Genomic DNA, 17599 nt, shown 5'->3' with positions numbered 1-17599 from the left:
AGGAAAAAATGTAGAGAAAGACAAGGGGCAATAACACTTGTTTTGCTAATCTATGTTCCCCCAAGTCTCCCGATAAAAATGATACCTCACTTGTGTGGGTAGGCCTAGCGCCCGCGACAGGAAACGCCCCAAAGCGCAACGTGGACACATCCAAATTTTTGGAAGAAAACAGAGGTTTTTTTTGCGAAGTGCCTACCTGTAGATTTTGGCCTCTAGCTCAGCCGGCACCTAGGGAAACCTACCAAACCTGTGCATTTCTGAAAACTAGAGACCTAGGGGAATCCAAGATGGGGTGACTTGCGGGGCTCGGACCAGGTTCTGTTACCCAGAATCCTTTGCAAACCTCAAAATTTGGCTAAAAATACACATGTTCCTCACATTTCTGTGGCAGAAAGTTCTGGAATCTGAGAGGAGCCACAAATTTCCTTCCACCCAGCGTTCCCCTAAGTCTCTGGATAAAAATGGTACCTCACTTCTGTGGGTAGGCCTAGCGCCCACAAAAGGAAATGCCCCAAAACACAACGTGGACACAACATATTTTTTCACAGAAAACAGAGGTGTTTTTTGCAAGGTGCCTACCTGTGGTGTTTGGCCTGTAGCTCAGCCGGCCCCAGGGGGGGGCAGAAATGTCCTAAAATAAATTTCTCCCCCCAACCCCCACCCCCCGGGAGCGACCCTTGCCTACGGGGTCGCTCCCCCTGCGTGACATTGGCGCCAAAAAACAAATCCCCGGTGCCTAGTGCTTTCTGCCCCCTTGGGGGTAGATTGACCTAAAATCAGCCAATCTGCCCCCAAGGGGGGCAGAAATGGCCTAAATACAATTTGTCCCCCAGGGGAGCGACTCTTGCCTGATGGGTCGCTCCCCATCTCTAAAAAAAACAAACAAAGAAAAACAAAAACAAAAAAACAAAAAAAATTCCATTGGCGCCTATAGGTTTCTGCCCCCCCGGGGGCAGATCGGCCTAACAATAGGCCGATCTGCCCCCGGGGGGGGCAGAAATGGCCGAAAATAAATTTGCCCCCCAAACGGGAGCGACCGTTGCCTACGGGGCCGCTCCCTCTGCGTGACATTGGCGCCAAAAAACAAATCCCCGGTGCCTAGTGGTTTCTGCCCCCTTGGGGGCAGATTGACCTAAACTCTGCCAATCTGCAAGCAATCCGGCTTTTGAAACCCTCGGAGAGACTTCAAAGGGAAGGAAATACTTTTCCTTCCCTTTGAAGCCCCTCCGGGCCTCCCAAGTGATTGAAAGAGAAATGCTTTTGCATTTCTTTTTCAATCGCGCTGGAAGCAGAGCTTCCAGCACGACGAGGGAGGCCCCTGTGACTAATTAGCGCGCGCGCGCTGATGTCACAGGGGGGGGTCGGGGTGGAAGGGGAAGGTCATCCCCGACTTGGGGGGGGGGGAGAGGGGGTGCACGGGGGCGCGCTAGCGCGCCCCCAAGTTCCCCTGTGCCATGGACGAGATGATCTCGTCCAAGGCACATGTTACAGTTAGAAGAAAATGTCATTGCAACGTAACATTTTAAAGTCAACAAATCATTTAAAATCATCAGTTATAGTTATCTCTGGCAATATTCATTTAAATGTATGTACAGTCAAGGGCAGCATCACATATAAGTTACAGAAGTGCTCAATGTGCAACGTGAACACAATGCTCGTGAGAATCAAGTGAATGGCGCAAGGTGAAGCACATTAAAAACAAAATAACAGCTGAAAGACTAAAAGAATCAAATATTGTGCATGAATATAAATATAGTCCAAAATTTCAATAACATCTCATTGCACAAAAAGACAATCTTTTTCAGCCAGGTAAGTCCTGACATCGTATACCTTCCAAAGTTAAACAAGTCATCATCAGGAAAGAAGGCACACCAACAATATGATTGTTGCCTACAGTACAAGGGAAATGAAAAATAATTTCAGGCCTTGAAAAATCATAAAAATGTTACTAGACTTGCAGGTCAAGTAGCTTGAATAATCTACTCCTCCTAACTGTAATGTACTCGACCCAGAAGCGGGTCTCAAATTGTGTGATCCTAGGCAAATATTGTATTTTATAGCCACCTTTTTCTTCATTGTCATATGAGTGCACCTTCAAATATGTGATTTCAGCATTTCTGCTGTAAAAACAAAAATCCTATTTTTTTTTGTTTAATTAAATACACTAAACGTTTGCTCCATGTATAATAAATCTAATCCACATAGGGTACACATGAACCATGCATGACTTGCCTCTTAGTTTACTAATAGCTTTGCCACCAGGGCAGGAGTGTTTCTCAGTTTATGTTTAAACACTCACTTTTAATAAATATGTTACTAAAGCATGATGTGGTAGCGCACTGTCATTTACAGGTAGTAAATTTCCAAGAAATGACCAAAAGCCTTCCCACTAACTTGCAGCTTTACTGATAAAACTATATAGTGTACTAACAATCTGTGAAAATTGGGTTTCAGAAAACATTTATTATTTGCACATCACCAAGTAAGGTGTTCTGACTTTTTTTTTTTTTTTTTTTTTTTTTAAAAATCGTATGAAAATATTTTTTTTCATCACACAGAAGTACAAACAAGCATTTGCAATGCAACGGGTCTCGCGTTTGCTCGTGTTAGAGCTGATAGCGTTGTAAACTCCTAACCTGACTTTTCACTGGTAATGAAACCTATCGGCAAAAGTGCATTTATGTACATAACCCGAAAAAGTGCAATTAACTGTGTAACGGGGCGAGATTATGTAAAGCGCTCGACTTTTGCCAAGCGAGATCGCACTGGGAAAATAAGAGAAAAAGTAGTCCACGAGCCAGACAGAAAACAGCGAGCCTCGCATGTTTTCTGCACTTGGTCGATGTGCTCGATGAGGTCTATCCCCCGGAAAAGGCATGACATGTGCATGCCTTCCACTAATGAAATCAAGCACATTCTAACAGGCAAGCCCAAAAGCCAATGACAGACACTGATGTGACGTGGACAGGGCTCCGAGCCCATTTTAATTACTAAAGCGTCTCGCTTAGCGAAACACATGCGCAAGCGCATGCAACGCAGGCTCGACCCTAAAAATGGTCTTTCACAGCTACTGAAATATATTTTGAAATGTTTGTAAACCTAGTTATATAAATGTTGTATGTTAGGAAAACCCTGATATCAAAAGCCTTTCATTTCACATGGCTCACACACTTCACCTTACAAAATCCTGGAACTCTGCAGTCACAAGGAAAAGTGTTCACATTGGAAGAAAACACACTGATTTTTGACCTCTGTCTCTGAACACAGAGCAAATGTGACAAGAATAAGATTTAAAGGCATCTTAATTGCTAATTCAGTTTCTGACTGAACAGAACACCTATTCTTTGTCCACTTGCCAGAAGGGGCGAGTAGGATCTAAAAATAGCGCGACATCATAAAATAAAACAGGATTTTTCAAGGCTTGATAATGAACTGGACAATATCTCAAGCCACCGATGAAAGGGGCTCACCAAAGCAAGCCAATTGTCTGAAGGGGACTGATTCGCATTCTGTCTACTGAACACAAAAGAATAACTTTGCCATAACTAAAAACGAATACCTCTAGAAACACCCAACGTGACCTCCACCTCAGCCTGGTAATATACTGTACTCCGGATTTCAAATTTCATCTAACAATAACCTTTAAAGTGACCAATGCTCCATGGAGAGCCACAGTCCCCTAGAAATACAAACACTCTTGTTTGCTGCCATCGCAAACAAGCAGCAAACACTGTCACCAACAGAGGCCTGGCTCTTTAACATCAGAAATTTCCGCTGTAACATATAACTTCCTATTGCAATGAAAGGTATTCTAGGCTCTCAAATTTTTCATATATTGAGACACTGTCAAAGTTTCTGAATAAAGGCATCATAGATAAGGAAAGTCACTCTTTCATGATCAAAATCAAGAAAACACAAGGGCAAAGTAATAACTTTACACAGTAGCATACAAATAAAGTAGTCACCTTGGGCTTTCTGTAGTATAGTGATTTTAGATATGTTGTGACGCCAGAGGCCTGCTACAATAGCGCCTTATAGAGAAACAAAGCAATCCCACTGGATGCAAGGACATGCATAGTTTCAACAGGATGGGTCTTAGTGCCATAAATTACTAATGGATCAGAAGAAGCAACCACCATCAAGTCAGCATATTAGGTTATCATGGAATGCTGTGAAGCTATTTGCATCAAATGGGGGGTGGTATGGGGTGGGCAGAATGCTCTACTTCCACCCCTGGAATCTTCAGGCAAGTGGGAGGGTGCAGGAACGAGGGGCAGCCCCAACTGGTAGGAGGAGCACGTGGGCAGAGAATTAAAGTAGTTATAGGGCTAGGTAGACAGTTGCCGGTGCCATTTTAGTTTATAGTGAACCATAGCTGACAGGGACAGTTCTGTTGAAGTTTTTTCCCCTCCCTCTGAGCCCGTTTTAAATTTAGTGCGACAGGTGCACAAGGAGAACTGTTGTTACGGTTTCATTGTCACTATTGATGGACAGGTGCCTTGGCGGGTGTAGATAAATTTAAAAGGTTATTGCAACAAAAGGTTGGTCAGGTTGAGACCCAGTTATTTTTTTTCTTGGGGGTGGGGGGTTGCAGGAATGTAACAAGATGACAACAGTGGTGTAGGCACAAGGTTGGGATGCAGAAGTTTGAATGACTATAGTGGTGAATGGATTTTGGTTGGTTCAGTTTGTGAAGGGTTGTTTATGGGAGGAGGAGGTAGGTTTTGGATAGTTACAGGATGACAGATTGATTTAGTATGCAAGGCGTCTAGAGCCAAGGTTTGTTATAACTCTGTGCACCGGTTTCATTAAAGCAGCCTTTTACACCCTATTAAGTGGTCAGTCATTCTTGGATGCGCCATCCCGCACCAGGTCCTTTACACCAAGCAGACTTTTAAAAAAAATGAAGGTAAATTGAAAATATATTACCTGAGATTCAAATTTTAATCTCCGAATTACTTCCTCCTTAAAATGTACGACTTCAGCAGGGACATCCTTACAAGGAAACTTCGCCATTGTCTCCGGGCCATACCCAGATGGAAAATTTTGCAAAGTGGAAGGGTTGACAAATTCGCTCAGGGCGCAGACGTACGCATCCCCTTGGAGCAGTGATATGACGGACCAAGTGACTGGGGCCACAATGGACTGCCCTATAATGGACCCGAACAATAGTAAATTCCTGGGAGCGGTGCAGTTTTTGAAGCATCTCCGTCGACATTCCGCCACCAGGTTCCAGGTGTGGTTGTTCAGAATCACCCCTGCAAGAAACAGAGCCAGGACAGGAACTCCAATGGCTGCCAGTCCATAGAGGTAGTTTCTTTCTTTTGCGCAGGGGCAGTTGAAGGCAAGGAACGAGTACAGTTGTTGGCTGCCCAGGGTACCAAGAGCCACCAGACTATTGAATATTACCACATCTTTGTTCTTAAAAATCAAAGCAAGGAATTTTAGATTTTCTGAAATCAGAGAAGACATGTCTCAGAATCCAGGTATAAAAAGAGAGATCTCTGAAACAAAGAAAAAAAAAATCAAAATTCAAAACAGCTTGGGACGCTGAGAATACAATGAACTGGCACATTCATTGCAAGCGTATCATGCATTTTGCATATTATTTTGTAACATCGGTTTATTTTCTGCAAACGAGTAAATACACGCACTGCACAGAAGCTCAAAATACCACCAACTGGATTTTTTTAACTGGTCCAGCAAGTATAAATCAGATAAAAGGGGCAGTAGTATAAAATCTTGAACCAAATCAACATTAATTCATTTATAGATGCATACATAATCAATTGACACTCGTAGGACTATAGGTTAACTCAACCCAGAAAAATATAGACATCGGAATTGAAAAGGGACACTCCCATATAAAGGAAACGTCGTGTACGTTTCTAGGAAGATGCATGCCACTGCTCGCTACACGGTAGTCCCTTGGTGCCGTTTTTGTTTATCAAAATATTATAATTGAGAGCTGGACTAAGCATTCAGTAAATTCATAAGCATTCTCTACTTAAAACATTTCCTCTCCAGAAAACATAAGAGACCGGATCTGAACAGGGACCTTACCAGGCTCGTATCACAAGTCCGTTATCTTCAGTTAAATATCGCAGCCAAAAAGACCGCCCTTATAGCTGGCCGAACAACTCAAGGGAGACACCAATAATCTGGAAAAAAACACCCCATCACGTGAGGACAATGCTCTATTCTTTGACTCGCGAAAAGCTCACACCCGCCAATCTGAAGAAACGCATACTTCTATTGCCTCTGGGGCGGGCGCGCTCTTTCTCTGGCCTGTCTCCTTCCAGCCCCTCCCCCATCGCTGAACGCAGCCTTGCATGCACTCAGGCTCGCGTGTGTTGATGGGGGGCCTGGAGATGCGGGCCTGGCGGCTAGAAGCAGGAAGTCTGGGCAACGCCCCTTCAAACCAGTTTAAAACACCCCAGTTTCCCACAATCTGAACCTTACAGACTTTGACTGCTGTCGTGAAATTACTTTTTTGCCTTAGGCATCGATTGTTTAATATTCATTTGTATTGTTTAGGCACGGTTGCATTGTGCCGCCGAAGGCCTGACGTTAAATGGGAAGCATACAGCTACAAGTTTCCCAATTCAAAGTGCTAAGAGCAGAGTAATCATCACTCACCTCATAACAGGGGCTGTCAGTCTCCCGGACCTCGAGAGAGTCTTCCTGTCGGAAATGGAAAACAAATACTCGAGTCCCGAGGTGCAGAGCCATGAGGTGAGTAGAGATGCTCAACGTATGCCTTTGTTTTAGAAAAACTCCAACCCATGGAATTTGGCAACAAGGAAAAATCAGATACAGAGCCCTACCAAGTTTCTCAGGCCCAAGCGTGACTAGCTGAGCCAGTACTCTTTTTTTGGGTTGAATTCTGGGACTTGTAGTTTTGTTATACCATTTTAAAACCAGTCCACCTTTTTGTTGAATTCTGGGACTTGTAGTTTAGTTATACCGTTTTAAAACCTGGACTGCATGTCCCAGATTTCAAAGAAAAAAACCTGGACTGGAGCAGCTCTTCACACATACAGACCTACCAACTCACACGGTGTCACCGTATGACACAATATTGGTTCCCCTCTCAGGGTCTCCCAGTGAGGAGCCAATATTATCCAGTGGCAGGGAAAACGAGCTGAAAACCACTGTAAACAGTGGTTTTCACCTTATTCTCTGAGGCTTTTAACTTCCAATGTCCATTAATGGGCGTGAAAACAGCCGGGACATGGACAGCAGCCTCAGAAAGCTTTTGTGTTTTTGGTTAGAGGAAGGGGGCTGGGGTGGGGACAAAAGTGCCTCTTAAGTGCTTCTCGGCTCAAGACCATGCGCTCTCCAAGGCCCGCCCCCCTCCACACACTAAGATTTTTGGTGAAGTTGGCAGGTCTGCATGAACCTAGAAAACTTGGCAGCTATGGGGGCGTAGTGCAGCTCAAGAGGCCCACCAACCTTCCAGGGCACCTTAACCCTCAAAGGTAGGCCCATTCAGCCCATGGTCAATGAATAACTGTGAGATATGAGAGACTCAGGGGCCCCTACTCACAGCCTGCATGCAGGACCCAACATTTTACATAATGCCACTATGGTGGAATATCAGAGCAAATTTGTTATGGCTAACCTACCTGGTCGCAAACAGACTACAAATAAAGCTGTCTTCAAAGGTTGAGGCACTTGCTGCAGAGACCATGGTGTCTCCAGCTGGCTCAAGGGTATAGTAATGGTTAAATAACTCGGTGGTTAATGCTCTTACCGGAGATGTTTGTGTGCAGTGTAGTTACAGGTTTGACACCTCATTAGGACGACCAGATGACTCCATGCCACTGGGACACCAGGCAATTAATATAATAAATTGGTGCATTCTGGATAGAGATGTGATTTGACTTAATTGAGTCAAATGCACTAACACACCTGAAAGTAATTACTGGTTAAGGGCAAACCCATGACTGGAAAACTGGTGTCCCAGTGACATATGGAGACATCTGGTCACCCTACTCATCATAAAATAACACAGAGCGTTAATGTGCTTGCTGCAAACCACACTGTGTAACAATTAGGCCATAACATATATGTGTATTTTATGTTGGCATCTCAGTTGGTTACTGATTTTGTTGCAGAAATTCGTACATCACCTGCAGGTTACATGTTACTCAGCCTTGTGATATAGTTGAGTGAGATTTTAACTGGCATGCATGAACTGCATAGAAACTTTAAGGCATAAGTAAAGAATTGTTTAGCTGGAAAAGCCCCTCTGGTAGTAGTACACATGAACCCCTGAGTGCCCCAGTAACGGTGATATCTGTATCCTGGGTAACAGATTTCTGGTCATGGGGGAACATGGATCATGCATGTGCACCATGACCTGTTTCACAGATTAACGTTTGGTTATACCAGGAGTGGCACACCATGCTCTTACCTCATAGTGGTGGAGGGCAAACCACCCTAACCGGGAGCTGAGTAGCAGAAGTGCTGTGGTGACAGCATACTGGTTTTATAGTAAGTAATTAAGTTATATGGCCAGGCCGTCTGACCGGTGTCATGGGAGTGGGGCCTACTGTGCCACTCATAGGACAGTCTCCTACTGTGTGCTGTGTGCTTCTAGCAGGACAGATGTGTAGAGATAACACATACATGTTGAAGTGCACCGAGCTGGTATGTACGTGAGCAGTGTGCACTACATTACATGTAGACAGCACGTACATGTTGGAGTGTACCGCGTTGGTATTATGTGAGCCACTGTATGCTATGGTACATGGAGACAGCACATGCATGTTGGACTGCACCACATTGGTCTGTATGTGTGCCAGTGAAATGGTACAGTACGTGAAGGACTACCCATGGGTTAGTGTGCAGTGCTCAGGATGCATAAGGGCATGTGAGTCCCATATTGGGCACCCCAAGGATTTCTGGAGGAACATGTGGAGGTAGAGGTGTCCCCCCTAGACAGATTTGTGGATTTCTGAAATCCTGTGCTGGGTGGGACACAGACTGTTGGAAGGGAAAGCCGGGCTCGTAAGTACATCTCAAAAGATGCTCTTTGATTTAGAGAGAGGTCATGGGCAACGGAGAGGGGGCTGATAAAGGAATCATAAAAACTGGACCTGGGGCCCTTGTAACTTTTCAATACACATATGAGGCTGACATCCAGGTGTCATCCTCAGCTCCCCTGGCCCATGTTTCAAGCTCTTAGATTTGGAGACAATCCTGCTGTGATAGAGTGGAGGAAGAGCAAGATAAAAGAATGGGCACTTCAAAGTGGGAAAACCCCTAAAAAACACAAGCTTCAAAGACAGAGACATTAAATCATAAATGTGCCTGAAAATTGATTATAAAAAGGGGAGCAAACTAGTTTCAATGTCTTGAGAACTAGGACCCTGCTGCCTAACATATGGTGTGCTGTGTAAAAGCAGTCCAGCGAAGTGCACACAGAAGTGGGTAGAAAAGGTAAACAGGTAGTTAAATGTAATGCAGCCTTTCGTAAGTTATGTCTAGCCTGGTCACATTAAATGAGCTGTGCACCATGGTGACATCATACATGAAAATAACTGCCAGTAAGCTCAGAGTCTTTCTGGCTGTTCAAAGCTACAGCACATGTTGTTTCTTACCAGGGCATGGAGCCCGAATGCCAAGGAGTGCTCATCTGAAAAAATATGCTGTTACCTGACCTGCTCAGCTGATTTGCATGGTAAACGTCAGACCCTCTGGTAATGAGGATATTTATTAAAATGTGTTAGCTTATCTTGAGGTGCGTTATACTTGGCAGGGTTGGATGCTGGTGCAGGCCCGGTCGCAGCATCACTCCTCCAGGACGGGGGGGAAAAGGTGAGTAGCAATAGTTCTAGCCTGCTCTGACTCCATAGTGGAGGCAGGTTGGGGTAGCAGAGGAAAGAGTCATAAGCTTGTCCTGGGTAAGGATCACTTGGAGGTTTGAATGAGGGCCTCCACATCTGTGCATCCGGGGCACGTGGGAGCTGTTTCAGGTGCAGACGAGCAAGGGTAGCCTCTTGAGGCAAAAGACGTTAAAGTGTTGGGTGGATGGTGGCAGGCTACTACTAGTGTTGAGCCAGCCCTGGACAATCACAAGGCTAGGTGGAGTGCATGGCAGACATTCTGGGTGGTTAGGGAGTGTGGCTGTCAGCGGCCCAGTAGTGTGTGATGAGGGAGGAATCATGCCGGGAAAGTAAGGGATACGCAAAGAGTTGAGGAGCGGGGGCTTGGTCAGTGAAGCAACCGTTCTGTGGGGGATCAAAGTAGTTCTTGCCAGCACGGGGGTTCTGGTGCTTTTCTGTAAGGGCAGTGTTCTGATAGGACTGAGCCACAAGGCTTGCCCCAGAGTATTTGGCTCTAGGTGGGTGTGGGTGGGGATTATGGAAGAGTGGGTAGGTGGTAAGAGATGGGGTTTGGGGGTACTTTTAGATGTGTCCAGAGAGAACAACATGATAGGACAGGAGGGCATAGGAAAACTAAGAAATTTCCCAAGAGGGTAGATTTGGTTGGAAAATATTTTAATTGCTGTGGTGGGAGGGCAATCTAGAGACCAGAAGGAGGGCATGGAGACCTGCCAGGCTTTGGCAGACTCACAGGAGGTAGCCAGTGCTCACCTGCAAAAAGCTACAGCAAATGCTTCTTGCACCCATGCAGCCCCTGCAGGTGGTTAGAGTGTAGGATAAGCAGTGTGAGGTGTAGAACATGGAAAACAGAGTACTGGTGAGTATGTGTTTCTTAAAAACTGGGTCTTTAGTTGACAGGGATATGCACCCTTTCCAAGTAGGGACCACAATCCTACACAGGGTAAGCTAGATAAACACTTTGAAATCACCTGTGCTCACCCTCTGATAGCTTGATACAATGCAGGTAGGCTTATCTAAAAATGCAATGCATAAAGTATTTGTGCAACACACATACAGTAACACAATGAAAACACCACAAAAAGATCCCACAGAGGTTCAGAAAAACAGTGAATATTTATCTGAGTAAAACAAGACCAAAATTACAAAAATCCAATTGGTGGAAGTTGAGATATTTATTTATAAAGATGAAACTTAAAATAGTGCCTAGAAGTCACTAGTGGTCAAAAGGTTACTTGAGGTTGTGAGGAACCAGTGCAAATCCAAAAGTTCAGGCCGACCGCGATGGAGGGTAGGCAAATGCAGGCCCCAGATAGGTCCAGCTGGAAGGGTACATTGTATGGAGCAAGTGACGATGTCGAAGACTCAATGCAAGGAGCCCAGGAGGTGTTGCTTTGTCGTCGATCCCGTATATGGAGGTGAAGCATCAGCACCGGTCCACGCAGTCAGTGAAGGCTTTGGCGTCTAACCCTATTATGAGGCAGGCGCTGCGTCGATGTCGAGCTGCCCTGTCCTTTGGCATCAAAAGGGAATGCGTTGGCTCCGGTTCCTGAAGCATCAATGCCAAGTTAGTAAAAGCTGCAGAAACCCACTTCTGAGGCCTAGGACTGGAGGGGGCATCTCAGGCAAGATGTTCTTGAGACTGCATGAGAATAGGGGGCAAGCCCTTGGAATCACTCTGGGTTCAAGGGAGATGGGTCCAGTCCTTGCCTTGGCAGGGCAGAGATCAACAGGCAGCAGGGCAGCTCAGCAAAGCAGAGAAGAAGTTCCTCAGAACAGACAGTCCAGGCAAAGTGGCAAACCTCACAGCACAGCAGTGTTTACTCCACCAGAGCTCTTCCCAGTTCCAGTAGTGTAGTGATTTGGTGGGGTCAAAAACCCAGTACTTATACCAAAATGTGCCTTTGAAGTGGGGGCAGCTTCAAAGAAGGGTCTTCAAAGTGCATAGATATCCTTTCTTCCTAGCCCTGGCTCCAGACTACCAGTAGGGGATAATCAGCCCTTTGTGTGGGGTCAGGCACTTCGCTATTGAAGTGTGTCAGCTCCCCTCCACCCTTCCTGCCCAGGAAGGCCCATCAGAATGCAGATGAATGCAGAAGAGCTCTTTATCATACCCACTCGTCTTGTGTTTGCAGCTGTCTAGAAGGATGCACAAAGTGTAGCTGTTCCCTACCCCCAGAAGTTTAATCAATCAATCAATCAAGAATTTGTAAAGCGCGCTACTCACCCGGAGGGTCTCAAGGCGCTGGGGGTGAGGGGGGACCGCTACTGCTCGAACAGCCAGGTCTTGAGTTGCTTCCTGAAGGAGAGGTGGTCTTGGGTCAGACGGAGGTGGATGGGGAGGGAGTTCCAAGTCTTGGCTGCCAGGTAGGAGAAGGATCTTCCTCCCATGGTGGCTTTTCTAATGCGTGGAACGGCGGCGAGGGCGTGGCTGGTCGATCGTAGCTGGCGGGTGGGAGTGTAGAAGGTCAGGCGGTTGTTAAGGTACCTGGGGCCCAGGTCGTGGAGGGCCTTGTGTGCGTGGGTGAGGAGGCGGAACGTGATTCTCTTGCTGACGGGGAGCCAGTGCAGGTCTCTCAGGTGTCCGGAGATGTGGCTGTGTCGGGGGATGTCTAGGATGAGGCGTGCGGAGACGTTCTGGATGCGTTGGAGTCTTTTCTGTAGTTTGGTCGTGGTTCCGGTGTAGAGGGTGTTTCCGTAGTCCAGTCGGCTGGTGACGAGTGCCTGGGTGACTGTTTTCCTGGTTTCGGTGGGGATCCATCGGAAGATCTTTCGGAGCATGCGTAGGATGTTGAAGCACGATGAAGAGACGGCGTTGACTTGTCTGGTCATCGAGAGGGAGGAGTCCAGGATGAAGCCCAGGTTGCGTGGGTGGTCTGTTGGTTTGGGTGCGCAGCCCAGGACAGGGGGCCACCAGGAGTCGTCCCAGGCGGAGGGTGATGATCCAAGGATGAGGACTTCCGTCTTGTCTGAGTTCAGTTTCAGGCGGCTGTTCAACATCCACTCGGCTACGTCTTTCATCCCTTCGTGCAGGTTGGTTCTGGCGGTGGCTGGGTCGTTGGTGAGGGAGAGGATCAGCTGGGTGTCATCGGCGTAGGAGATGATGTTGAGGTTGTGTTGGCGTGCGATGGCTGCGAGGGGGCTCATGTAGACGTTGAAGAGGGTGGGGCTGAGTGACGATCCTTGTGGTACGCCGCAGATGACTTCGGTGGCCTCGGATCTGAACGGGGGGAGGCGGACTCTCTGGGTTCTTCTGGCGAGGAACCAGGTGATCCACTCTAGTGCCTTCTCTTGGATTCCGATGTTGCTGAGGCGCTGCACTAGGGTGTGGTGGCAGACAGTATCGAACGCTGCAGAGAGGTCCAGGAGGATGAGTGCCGCTGTTTCCCCGTTGTCGAGCAGGGCTCGGATGTCGTCAGTGGCTGCGATGAGGGCGGTCTCGGTGCTGTGGTTGGCTCGGAAGCCGGACTGCGAGTGGTCGAGGGATCCGTTGGTCTCGAGGAAGGTGGCAAGCTGTCTGTTGACGGTCTTCTCAATGACTTTGGCAGGAAACGGGAGGAGCGAGATGGGGCGGTAGTTCTTGAGGTCGGTGGGGTCTGCTGAGGGTTTCTTCAGGAGGGTGCTGAGTTCGGCATGCTTCCAGCTCTCCGGGAAGGTGGCGGTGTTGAAGGAGCAGTTGATGATGTCCCGGAGGTGGGGTGCGATGACGGAGTCGGCCTTGTTGAAGACGTGGTGGGGGCATGGGTCGGTTGGTGATCCGGAGTGGATGGTGTTCATCGTGTGGATAGTGTCTTCGGTGCTGACCGGGGTCCAGGCGCGGAGGGTGGTGTTGGGGGGAGTAGGTTTGGGGGTTGGGTGCGTGGTCTGTGCGCCGAAGCTGTTGTGTATGTCGGCTATCTTGCGGTGAAAGAACGAGGCGAGTGAGTCGCAGAGGTCTTGTGAGGGAGTGATGTCGTTGTTTCCGGCGCTGGGGTTGGAGAGCTCTTTAACGATGTTGAAGAGTTCCTTGCTGTTGTGTGCGTTGTTGTCTAGTCGTTCTTTAAATGCTGTCTTCTTGGTGGTGTGGATCAGCTGGTGGTGTTTGCGGGAGGCGTGCTTGAGGGCGGTCATGTTGTCTGTAGTCGGGTTTTTTCGCCAGGCTTTCTCGAGGGTGCGGCAGTTCTTCTTGGAGTTCTTGAGGTCGATGTTGAACCAGGAGGCTTTCTTGCTGTTGGGCTTGATGGGATGGGTTTTTAGCGGTGCGAGGTTGTTGGCGCAGTTGGTGATCCATTGTGTGAGGTTGTTGGCTGCTTGGTTGGGGTCCGCTGAGCTGGCGGGAGGGTTCTGGTTCAGTGATGTGGAGAGCTGGTCGGTGGTTAATGGAGACAGGCTGCAAAGCACACGGAGCAGTAAGAGCAGAGAAATGCCCACTTTCTAAAAATGGCATTTCTAAAATGGTAATGTTAAATCCAGCTTAACCAGTAAAGAGGAGTTGCCATTACCATTCCAACATGAAACATGACAACGCTACTCCTTTCTGATCAGGAATTACAACTTAAAAGTATGTTATGGAATTCCCAGTGCTAGCCTGGGAGAGGAGTAGGCCAGTAGTGAAAAACAACTTTAGGAGTTTTTCAGTACTATGACATGTAAAACTTAAAAGTACATGTCCTACCTGTTATTTACATACCTCAGTGCCCTATGGGCTACCTAGGTCCCACCTTAGGGGTGACATATATGTATTAATAGGGGAGGTCAAGGCTTGGCAAGGGGTTTTAAATGCAAAATCGAAGTAACAGTGAAACTGCACTCACAGGCTCAGCATTGGCAGGCCTGAGACATGTTTAAAGGCTGCTGAAGTGTGTGGCTTAATAAGTGCTGTAGGCCCACAAGTAGCATTTAATGTGCAGGCCCTGGGTAAATTATATACCACTTTACAAGAGACTAGGGCAAATCCAAATTTACAAGTAAATTAAATATGCCAAACAGTTGTAAACCAGTGTTACAATGTTTAGAGACGAGAGCACATGCACTTTAGCACTGGTTAGCAGTGTTAAAGTGTTCAGAGTCTTTGTATTGCTACATGCACTAAACTGTGGTGCAGTGTAAGGGCAATGAAATAATGCATAGTAATATACAATGGACCATTGACCTCTGCTTCCATTTTACATTGGCTCACGACTCCATCTTCTTGAGTCTGGTTCTGTGCGTGAAGCACTGTTCTGCAAGCTGCAGGGTGGGGTGTTTTTCTGCTCAACTTCGCTCCATCTGCCTGGTACAGAGAGCGCTATTTACATTCCACAAGCTATCAGTTAGGACAGGGGGATGCGCCTGTACTCAAGGAGGAATGCAAGCTTCACCTTGGAGCCCTCTTCTAAGAACCTGGCCCATTCCGAGGAGACGTCTTGAAGGGTGAACAAGGCACTGCCGATTGCACAATTTGTAAAGGAGGGGGTCTTTCTCTCGAAAAGACTCCTGGGCGTTAGTAAATACAGTAAAGGTCAGGAGCCCTTATGAACTAGCTCAGGAACTCTCTTCTGGGCTGGATACAATGCCAGGAGGACTGATTGTCCCAAACGAGACTCCCTGCGCAAGTCGATTTGGGTTCCCCGGCTTGGTGTACGGCGGAGGGATGCAGAATTTCTTGTCGGTGAAGCCTTTCATTTTATAGTAATTTGAGCATATTGTGTGTGTATGTGTAGTATGCATTTATTCTTGCAGCTACTATCAGGTTATTTTTCATGATATCACAGAGTGCTTATATTCTTGCAGTTATTCTCATGTTATTTTTTCATGATATTTTAGTGTGGTCAGTTTTGCTATATGAGAACTTGTCCCATAAATAAACTTGATTATTCTACTTATTAAGGTGTTTGAGAGTGATTGTTTCACGTTGTGCCCTAAATTGTCCTGAAGTGCATAGTTCTGTTATTCTGAGGTGTAAAGCAACACAGTTTGGCGTAGTCTGCAGGATTCGAAGGGGAAAAATGTTTAACAAGTTAAAGGCAAGCTCAAAAGCAAGTTCATATATCAAATCCTGACATAGAAATACCGGGGTGGGAAACTGCCCCGTATAAACTTTTAGCTCAGGAATGTTCACGTTGTGCTGGTTTGTGTGAAAATTGGAGTGCGTGTATGTTAAATTCAGAACCTGAAAATGTTTTAACATGTTTACAAAAAGTGTTGATTGACAAGGGGAAAGAGATTTGTACGTTAGGGAGGCGAGGCTGGATTTTGCTCTCCGCGTACAGAAAGTTGCATGAAGAATGTTTACAGTTACAGAGAGACCACGGGCAGATGGAAAAAGATTTAGTAGAAGCCTGAAATTCCTCTACCATGTTAGCTTGTCTGAATAAATTGTTAAGTGATAAGCTTGAAATAAACCAGCTGGTTGCAGAGAGGGCGGCAGTTAGCGTCGCTCAATATAAGCACAAAAGACGAAGAGGGAGAGTTAATAAAAAGTAGGCACATTTAGCCATCTCTCAGGCAGGGTTAGCCTTTGACCCTGAATTTTGGGACGGAAACATGTGGGACACGTATGGTTTTTCAGATGAGTCCGGGGGTGATAATTATCAAGATGTTAGTCAGGAAAAGACAGAGCGCAGGAATGTTGTCCATGCACAGCCAATATATCGGCAAAAGTTTCAGCATAGCCAAGATAACCCTGGAGGGGTAATGCTGGATTCCCTGGAGGTTTACACACAGCAAGAACTAAGTGATGTGGTAGACCGATTTCGACACAGGTCAGGGGAAACCTTGCTTACGTGGATGGTGCGATTGCATGACATGGGGGTCCAATTAGATCATGGCGACGCCCCAAGGCTTTGTATCCTAAGTACAGACACAGTTATCCAAAATGAATTTAGAACTTATCCAGGGAATGGTCCCATGACCAATCTGTTGGAGCTAGCAGCACAAGGGTGTGGTCTGAAGTATCCGACAGAGTCAGACTGGCCGCCGAATGATAAACCCTGGTGTACTTTAAGAGATGCAGAGAGTGGGAGCGGGAGCTGGCAAGTTCAAAGAGGTTACGAGGCAGAGACCGGGAGGAGGAGTTCTATGAGAATTACAGTAGACTGTATCCAGATCTGACTTGGGCAGATTCCAATGTGCGCAGAGTGAAAATAGACTAGGAAATAGGTCAAACTCCAATCAGGGATGGGCTCGCAAAGATAACAGACCACATGTTAAAGTATAATTTTTTGGGAAATGTGGAAATGTTCAGAGAGTTCGAGTGCTTGTTGACACCGGAGCAGAGGCCTCTTTATTTCATGGAAACCCAAGAAAATTCAAGGGACAGTACTTCACCATTACGGGATTGGGTGGGAAAGAAACCCCAGCAGTGCAGATAGTGGTCCCCATGATAGGGGCACTCCCAAAGAGATAATTCACTGTCTTGATCGTGCCCATTCCTGAGTTCATTATTGGGATTGACATTTTGAAAGGGATGACCCTACATTTCGAAGATGGATGTTATCAGTTTGGTTCCAAGAGATTTATATCAATAGCCGCTGCGAGGGTGGTGCGTTGAAGATTCCTCCGGTAACGCTTCCTCAGGCCACTAAGGTAATTCAAATGAAGCAGTACAGACTACTGGGAGGGCATGAAGAGATCAGCCAGACTATACACGACTTACTGGAGGCTGGGGTGGTAATTCCCATCACTACCACATGGAATAATGCCCTCTGGCCTGTTCGCAAAAGTGATAACAGTTGGAGGATTTGCATTGATTATCACCAGTTGAATAAATATACCCCTCCTCTGACTGC

The 17599-nt window shown here is 46.7% G+C and overlaps 1 protein-coding gene across 1 annotated transcript in view; it reads right to left on the bottom strand.

The window, feature by feature from the left end:
- The window catches only part of LOC138300289 (calcium homeostasis modulator protein 2-like), a 55593-nt gene extending 49240 nt beyond the window's left edge, over nucleotides 1-6353 (bottom strand). Inside the window, exons 1-2 of the mRNA XM_069239477.1 lie at nucleotides 6064-6353; nucleotides 4930-5504 (exon numbers count right to left, since the gene is read on the bottom strand). Coding sequence (XP_069095578.1) covers nucleotides 4930-5472 — 543 coding nt within the window. The 5' untranslated portion in view covers nucleotides 5473-5504; nucleotides 6064-6353. The remainder of the gene's footprint in view (nucleotides 1-4929; nucleotides 5505-6063) is intronic.
- Between the last annotated feature and the right edge of the window lie 11246 nt (nucleotides 6354-17599).

Source organism: Pleurodeles waltl, chromosome 6 (assembly GCF_031143425.1).
Source record: "Pleurodeles waltl isolate 20211129_DDA chromosome 6, aPleWal1.hap1.20221129, whole genome shotgun sequence".
Taxonomy (NCBI): Eukaryota; Metazoa; Chordata; class Amphibia; order Caudata; family Salamandridae; genus Pleurodeles; species Pleurodeles waltl.
Note: the sequence above shows the minus strand (reverse complement) of the source record. Positions and strands in the feature narration are given on the sequence as shown.